Raw genomic sequence first — 7709 nt, 5'->3', positions numbered from 1 at the left:
GCGCCCGCCTGCTCTGGAAGGGACCCTAGGAGGGAAAGGTCGCAGAGAGAGTGGGAGAAAATGGTGGAAGGGAACTCAAAATTGTACAAGAGACCAGGCCCACTGGTCAGAGCGAGATGGTGGAAACCCTGAGACTCTGGCTCTTAGATGCCCTGCAGGCTGGGAAGTGAACTCACCCCCAGGACTCAATTTCCACCCCAACTATACTCCGCTCTCTAAGGGGGATAATCACACTGGGAGAGGTACACACTCCTTGGAAAGATCAGCCATTTGGGATCCAGAGCGCAGCACTGACCCAAGGGCAGAGTTCAGAAGGGCTAGGAAAGGAGGCGGGATGGGAACAGGAACCCCAAGGAGGAAGTGGGACAAGTCATGTTTCATTGTGGGCTTGCAATCGGGGACGTGATACAAAAGGCATCTGAACTATTGCTGCGAAACTAACTGGTCTGTTCTGTATACCTTCACCCGAGTCACCAGCAAAAGTCTGAAACAACAACAGCAACAACAAGCAGGTGCAGTGACATCTGGCAGTCTGCTAACAAGGACTAAGGGCACCTGTGCCGGTGCACAGGTGCATGGGGAAGAGTGGTGTCTAGTGTCTGCCTCCATCCCACCCTGGCCTCTGCTTCCTCACCCTCTCCCTCCACTCCTTCCTCCTTCCCTAGCTGACATCAGACCCCCAAGCACGGCCAGCCCTTAGAGCCCTACCTGAGGGTGTAGTAGGCCTGGGCCAGGCGCCCCAGCATCCGGTCATCGCCCAGCACCAGCACCCGGGCCGTGTGCACCCGGGAGATTCCAGGCAGCAGCTCCCCGTCCCCGCCGGGCCCACCAGTCCTCCGGTGCAGCTCCGGGGCCCCGAGCCAGCTGCCTGGCAGCAGGAGGCCAGGCAGCCATGTCCGCTTCTTGATGCCCCCTTTGCGCTGCAGCCCGGCCCGCTCCGTCTCAGGGCTGCTGGGTGCAGGCAGCTCATCGGGCCCCGAAGGAAGGTCCCTCTCGATGCCGCTGTCCGTGGACAGCATGGACACCCGGGCCAGCTCCCGGTCTGGAGGTAGGCCCTGCAGATCCAAGGCTTCCAGGTCGGCGCTGAGGTGGAGGTGGGACAAAGGGCGCAGAAAGAGCACCAGCTCCTTCCCTGGGAGGCGGGGACAAGGGGGCACCTGAGACCAGCAGGTCTCATCCCAGGAAAGCATCAGCTCGTGTTCTTTAAACACTGCTCTGCAGAATGGAGCCCCCCCACCAAAAAAATTTTTTTAAACAAGCCAACCAATGGTTCTGAGGTCAATACCATTTGTGAACCCTTCCCATATCTGCCACCTCCTGTGAACGCCCTTGGCTGACATCGTATCCCAAACCCACCAGCCTCAAGTCAAGTCCAGCTCCTCAAGACTCTAGATTGGGTTTCTGAGGCTGTGTATCTTTATGAGAGCAGACAATCTCATCTTTCTCCAGTGGAGCGGCTGGTGGTTTTGAACCGCTGATCTTGCGTTTAGTGGCCCAACACGTAATCCGCTAAGCCACCAGGGCTCTCAGTCTTTCCCGAATCTCACTGATCCTGGAATCCTCTTTTTCATATATGTTAATGTTAAGGACTGAATGTTCTCTCCCCTCCTCCTCCACAAAAGGAGCCCTGGTGGCCTAGTGGTTATGCCATGGGCTGTGGCCGAAAGGTCAGCAGTTCAAAACCACCAGCCGATCCTCGGGACAAGGGTGAGGCTGTCTGTTCCCATAAAGATGTACAGCCTCAGAAACCCTCAGGGGCAGTTCCACCCTGTCCTAGAGGGTCACGATGAGTCCGTATCAGCTTGATGGCATGAGTTTGAGTGAGCCTGATCCTTGGGGACATTATCTGTTGGCATCACCGTGCATCTGTGACACTTAATGGGCACAGGAGGCTAGTGGCTAATACATTGTGTCCTTCCGCCGATGTGTGGAACAACTCAGGGCAGGGGACAAGGAGCAGAGACACACATGGGCACATGCAGATACGTACCCAAATGCACGGCCGGGGTCCACACAGAGCATGCACGCACAGGCTCATGTGCAGGAGAGCACACCAGCCAGTGCAGCCAGGTGCCCACTCAGGCGCCTTCTCCCACCGCCCCCCCTACACGACGCTCTTCCGATCTTGAAGTCCAATCAGGATGCTTACAGAGCTGTTCCTCGTCTCTCCACAGATGGAAGGTGATGTGAGGACTGGGCAGGGGGATGCTTGGTGGCCGGTCTGGGGGAGGGTCACCTGCAGGAAGGAGGAGGCTGTGGAGACCACAGAGGGCAGGAGGGTGGGATTCTTCAGTGCCCTCCCCAACCCCCTTCCCAGCTCCTGCACCCTTCTCCCCACCTGGCCTTGCTGAACCTGCCTTTCCCTGTGGCTTCCCTTCCTTCCCATCTCTGCCAGGGTCAGCTCAGCTCGTCCAGAGCCTAATGTCAAGCTGCCCGCCTGCTGCCCAAGAGTTCTTAGCGGTCCCCTGTCTGTGTCCTGCACACTTTTCTGCCCAGCAGTCAGAGCCCGTCTCCCACCAGCAGCGTGGGCGGTGTCTTACACTGGCTTCCCCCTGTGCTGCCCTCTCTGCCCCTTCTGGTCCCAGTCCAGCAGAATGAAGTCTTCCGATCACCTTCAGGCCCCGGAAGTATCTTGTAGACATCCCCAAATACCACACTCTCCGCCATCGAGGGATTCTGACTCACAGTGACTCTGTAGGGGGTGTCTGAGCCTTTCAATCTTTATAGGAGCAGACAGCCTCGTCTTTCTTCTCAGAGAGGCTGGCAGATTTGAACCACTAACCTTGCAATTAGCAGCCCACCCACTTAAACCTACTGGCATGAAGTTAATTCTGACCCATAGAGACCCTGTAGGACAGGGTAGAACTGCTCCTGTGGGTTTCTGAGACTGTACCTCTTTATGGGAGCAAACAGCCTCATCTTTCTCCCTTGGAGTGGCTGTTGGGTTTGAAACATTGACCATGCCATTAGCAGCCCAGTACTTATCTCACAGAGCCACCAGGGCTCCTTAGCAGTCCACTACCCAAAACCACACTCACTGTCATCAAATCAATGCCGACTCATAGCAACCCTAGACGACAGGATAGAACCGCCCCCCTGAGTTTCCAAGTCTGTGTGTAACTCTTTAAAGGAGTAGAAAAAGCCCTGTCTGTCTCCTGTGGAGCTGCTGGTGGGTTTGAACTGCTGAGCTTGTAGATGGCAGCCCACTCTGCCATCATGTGCAATTAACAGGCAGCAAAATGCTCAGGGCAGCAGGAACCAGAAGAGGTGAGCGAGACAGAGAGGCGGTTAGCCCGTCCTCCTCTTGCTTCTCCCTCGGGTAGTCTTCCAGATCACTCCAGCCACGTGGCTACTCCCTCCCAGGCCAACCTAACAGTCTGCACCTTGGACACACTTCATATCTAGGCTTAGGGTTTTTGTTTCTAAATCTCTATTCCCTATTAACTACCACACAGCCAGGGCTCCCTCCCTAACCGAGGCTGCAGGCTTCCTTTTGGGGCAGTGCCCAATGCTTCCTAAACCCCTGCCAGCCCCAGCCCACTGGATGGGCCCTGGCAGCAGCTCTGGGTCTCACCTTACTGCCATGGAGTTGATTCTGACTCATAGCAACCCTGAAGGGCAGGCCCGTGGTGGTTTCTGAGACCGTATGTCTTTACAGGTGTAGAAAGCCTTGTTTTTCTCCTGCAGAGCTGTTGCTAGTTTCGAACTGCTGGTTTTAAGGTTAGCAGCCCAATATACAACCCAGTATGCCACCAGGGCTCCTCTTGTTATCCTACGTTGGGAGAGAAGGAACCGGGGACACAGAGCTTACTACCTGGGCCAAGGTCACAGGGTAAGTGTCAGAACCTTAAGTGAAGCCCAGGCAGCCCATCTTAACCCTGATTATGGTTTTTATTAATGGCTGGCCAGTTGGTCCCCATACTCATGGGTGACCTAATGCCCCTGGTCCTGATCAGTTATGGATCAGAAGGCCGTAAGCCATAGGGTTTTCAGAAATAGATCACCATCATTCTTTCTACTCCATTTTAACCGGGACAAACAAACAAACAAGCAAGCAAGCAAGCAAGCAAACAAACAAACAACATCTCACCACCATCAAGTCAGTTCCAACTCACAGTGACCCTCTAGGACAGGGTAGAATGGCCCCCTGTGGGTTTCAGAGACTAAGTCTTTAGAGGAGTAGAAAGCCTCATCATTCTCCTATGGGACAGCTGGTAGTTTTGAACTGCTGACCTTGTAGTTGGCAGCCCAAAATGTAATCACTATACCACCAAGCTCTACTGGAACCGGCTTGGTTCTTAGCAACATGTAAACCTTTATGGAAAGACAAGTGGAGGCTGTATATTGGCTGGGAATCAAACTCGAGGTTCCTGAGCAGAGAGTGTGAATTCTACCAGGGACTCAACACTTCCCCTAGGTTCCGACCATACCTTGCTTTTCACTGCTGTTCCATGCCCCGCCCACCCCCTCCTCCCCGCCAATGGGAGCAAAGGCTCAGCAGGTGGGCTGGCTAATCATTACCAAGTCCAGGACCTGGGAGACTAGGGTCCCTGGCTGTCAGCTGGGTGGTGGTAGTGACAGTGGCCCAGACTGAGTCTTCTTGGATCCGGGCAGAGCTACTGCCCAAGTGGTGTCCATGGTTTGTCCCAGTTTGGGGAACCATTTCCATGAGGTGACCAGAAGTCATTTTGACTATTTAGAGAACACCGAGAAAATGGGTGGGGTCTTTAGGCAAGGGTCCTTCTACCAGCCTTTGCCCTTCCTGGGGAGAGGGGCCAGGCTGCCAGATTTGACACCTGGGACTGGCTTGCAGACTCCTGCTGGTGGTTTCTGGTCCACAGCCCGTGCCCAATAACTACGGGTGCCAGCCAGCGGTTGGGTATCAGGTTGCTACCTGGCAAATCCCGTGGGTACTTTGGGTGACCCTGAAACAGGGCACCAATCATGTCTGTTCTGTAACATGCAGGAAATCAACGCTCTGGGCTATTTAGGATTTCCCAGTGACAGTCATTGGGCTGCTAACCACAAGGGCAGCAGTTCAAAACCACCAGCACTTCCTTGGGAGAAAGATGCGGCTTTCTAGTCCTATAAAGAGTGGCAGTCTCAGAATCCCACAGGGCCAGTTTTACCCTGTCTTCTAGTTCTACCCTGTCTTCTAGGGTCGATATGAATTAGAGCCTGCCCAGTGGAAGCGAGTAAGTGAAACCAAGAGGTCTTGTCTCTGCGTCACCATTTACAGGACAAAAATCTGATTTGAAAGAAAAGGGTGCTGCCCAACACAATATTGACTCCACTGCTACTTTAGATGATCAAAGCGCTTGTTCAACTCATTGACCCCATGGAGATCAGAGGGCTCCAGAGGGCTGGCCATGGTAGATTTTTTCAGTTGATTACCAGGCCCTTCCTCCTCGGCACCCCAGGGTGGACTCCAACTTCCCACCTGTGGTTTACAGCCAGGGGCATGAACCTGTGGTACCCACCCAGGTGAAGAACGAAGGCAGGCTGAGTGTGGGTCTGCCATGTTCTGGTGTGTGTGTGTGTGTGTGTGTGTGTGTGTGTGTAATCTCTGTCAGCGCTCTCTTCTGTGAAATGGGGATCATGATCGTTTCTGTCTCATAGGTCTCCAGAGAGGACCAATTGATTTAGCTGAAGCAATGCATTTAAACGTCGGCACAGTGCTCAGAACAACACCCGGAGGATATATAGAAGATGCTTTGGGGATGTTAGCTGTGAATAGTACCATCATGAGATAAAGCATGGTCTTCTTGCCCTGGTGCAGTAGCGGCGGTCACTCCTTGGTCAGCAGTTCGAAACCACCAACCCCCTCTGCAGGAGAAAGCTGGGCCTTTCTACTCCCGGAAAGAGCTACAGTCTCAGACACCCCCAAGGGGCAGTTCTAGCCTGTCCTATAGGGTTGCTATGAGTTGGCATCCACTTGAGGGCAAGGGGTTTTCTTGCAACAAGTTTCACAGGCTCTCTGGTAGCCACCAGCCTGCTCGCCAAGCTCCCGAGCTCCCTCACACCTCCGGGCAGGTGTTTCGTGGCGTGGGCTGGGGCAGCCTTGCTGCTCCGGGTCTTACACGTGGCTGGGGAGTCACTTACAGCTGCGGGGACCCCTCGAGGCCGCGAGGGGCCCCAGAAGCGAGCAGTAAATCTCTTCCAGTCTCTCCTGGTGACCCGCGCGGTTAGGGCTGGGCTCATTGGCCATGTGCTCCACTGCGGCCACCACGGCGTGGAAATACAGCTCCAGGGTGCGGCGGGGGCTGGCCTGGCGGGAGGGACGTGAGATCCTGAGTTGGGGGCCAGCATGCACACACCCCATCCCCTAAACCAACCCCCCAGGGACAGGACAGCTGAGCGTGGCGCCTCCCTGTTGACTCCGAGGCATCTGGCCAGAGTTTCCCTGCAGAAGGGATCCGGGCCACACAAGCAGGCCCCTCGTCCTGACTGACGCCACCTGAAACTGGGGGTCCCTCCTGCCACCACCCCCTGCCCAGCTTCAGCACCCATGCCACACCCGCCCCCGCCCCAGCAGGAGAGACCACTGGTGTTCTGCGAGGTCGGTAACCTAGAGGGGCGGGGGTGGCTTCTGACCCCACTCCTTTTAGGGTATTCCCCCACCCCCAAGCATTTGGACCAGTGTTCCGGTCCCCACCCCCACCCCCACAGGAGTGTGTCTGTTTTCTTTAGCGCAGCTTCGCCGGCATCTAGGATGTTTTCTGCACATAGTGGGGGCTCAGTCGGTGTTTATGGAATCAATGTGTTCTAGGCATTGGGCTGCCGGCTGTAAGGTTAGCACCCTGCCGGCTGTAAGGTTAGCACCCGCCAGCTGCTCCCAGGAAGGAAAAGGGCGCTGTCTGCTCCAGTCAAGATGTTTAATCCCAGAAACCCTTCCAGGGTCGCTTGAGCCCCCGTCAACTCGATGGCAGTGGGTCTAACCCCTGCCAGTTCCTATGACTTTCACGTACCACCTACACGATTACTTACACTATGTTTTTCCTCAATCAATGCAGCGTGTTGGGTCCAAAAGTATTTCAAAAGGAAACCATGTCGACACTGAATAAAGTAAGTGTCACTTGTCATCAATAGCTGATTCTAAAATGAATGTAATCACAGAGCACTGTTACTCAGTTCTACCAGGCTTTGCTGCCTGCCAAGGTTTTAAGACTTCGTTTTTTTGAAGAAGAAAAGGTGAAGGGTATCAGTATAAGCTGAGTCTTCCTCCTTACTGGACACAGAAGGCTTGAAAGAGAAGGAGAAGGGAGTATTTACTCTCTCCGTGCCATTCAACACTCTAAGGCTATAGCCAGACACCCCATGACCTAGCGCCTCAGCACCTCTTCTCCGGCTCTCGTCTCTCATGCCCATCCCCCCAGCAACAAGCGAAGATGCAGGATCCAGAACAAATGCCAAGGCCAGGCATACCAGGCAACTCCCTGATCTTGGGGCTAGCTTAACTCCTCAGATCCAGGGTCCGCAGGACATCTGATTAACTGTCAAAAGGTCCGAGAGCTGTTGAAAGAACCAATCAGGACCGGGCTTTACCTCCATCCGCTCTTCCTTACATACAATATCCATTGAGTGCCCATTCTGAGCCAGGCACTGCTGAGATACAGCAATGAACAAAACAGACATAAGCAATCTGTTTTCGTGGGTCTGTGTATGTGTGTGTGTGTGTGTGTGTGTGTGTGTGTGTGTGTGTGTGTGAT

At 54.5% G+C, this 7709-nt stretch overlaps 1 protein-coding gene across 1 annotated transcript in view; it reads right to left on the bottom strand.

Moving 5' to 3' along the window:
* The window catches only part of PIK3R6 (phosphoinositide-3-kinase regulatory subunit 6), a 44672-nt gene that overhangs the window by 28902 nt on the left and 8061 nt on the right, over nucleotides 1-7709 (bottom strand). The window contains exons 3-6 of the mRNA XM_013007335.3: nucleotides 6115-6268; nucleotides 4465-4470; nucleotides 2150-2236; nucleotides 709-1132 (exon numbers count right to left, since the gene is read on the bottom strand). Coding sequence (XP_012862789.3) covers nucleotides 709-1132; nucleotides 2150-2236; nucleotides 4465-4470; nucleotides 6115-6268 — 671 coding nt within the window. The remainder of the gene's footprint in view (nucleotides 1-708; nucleotides 1133-2149; nucleotides 2237-4464; nucleotides 4471-6114; nucleotides 6269-7709) is intronic.

Source organism: Echinops telfairi, unplaced genomic scaffold (genome assembly GCF_000313985.2).
Source record: "Echinops telfairi isolate 266 unplaced genomic scaffold, ASM31398v2 ScPeMD7_2010;HRSCAF=2546, whole genome shotgun sequence".
Lineage (NCBI taxonomy): Eukaryota > Metazoa > Chordata > Mammalia > Afrosoricida > Tenrecidae > Echinops > Echinops telfairi.
This window is presented reverse-complemented; position numbering and strand designations above follow the sequence as displayed.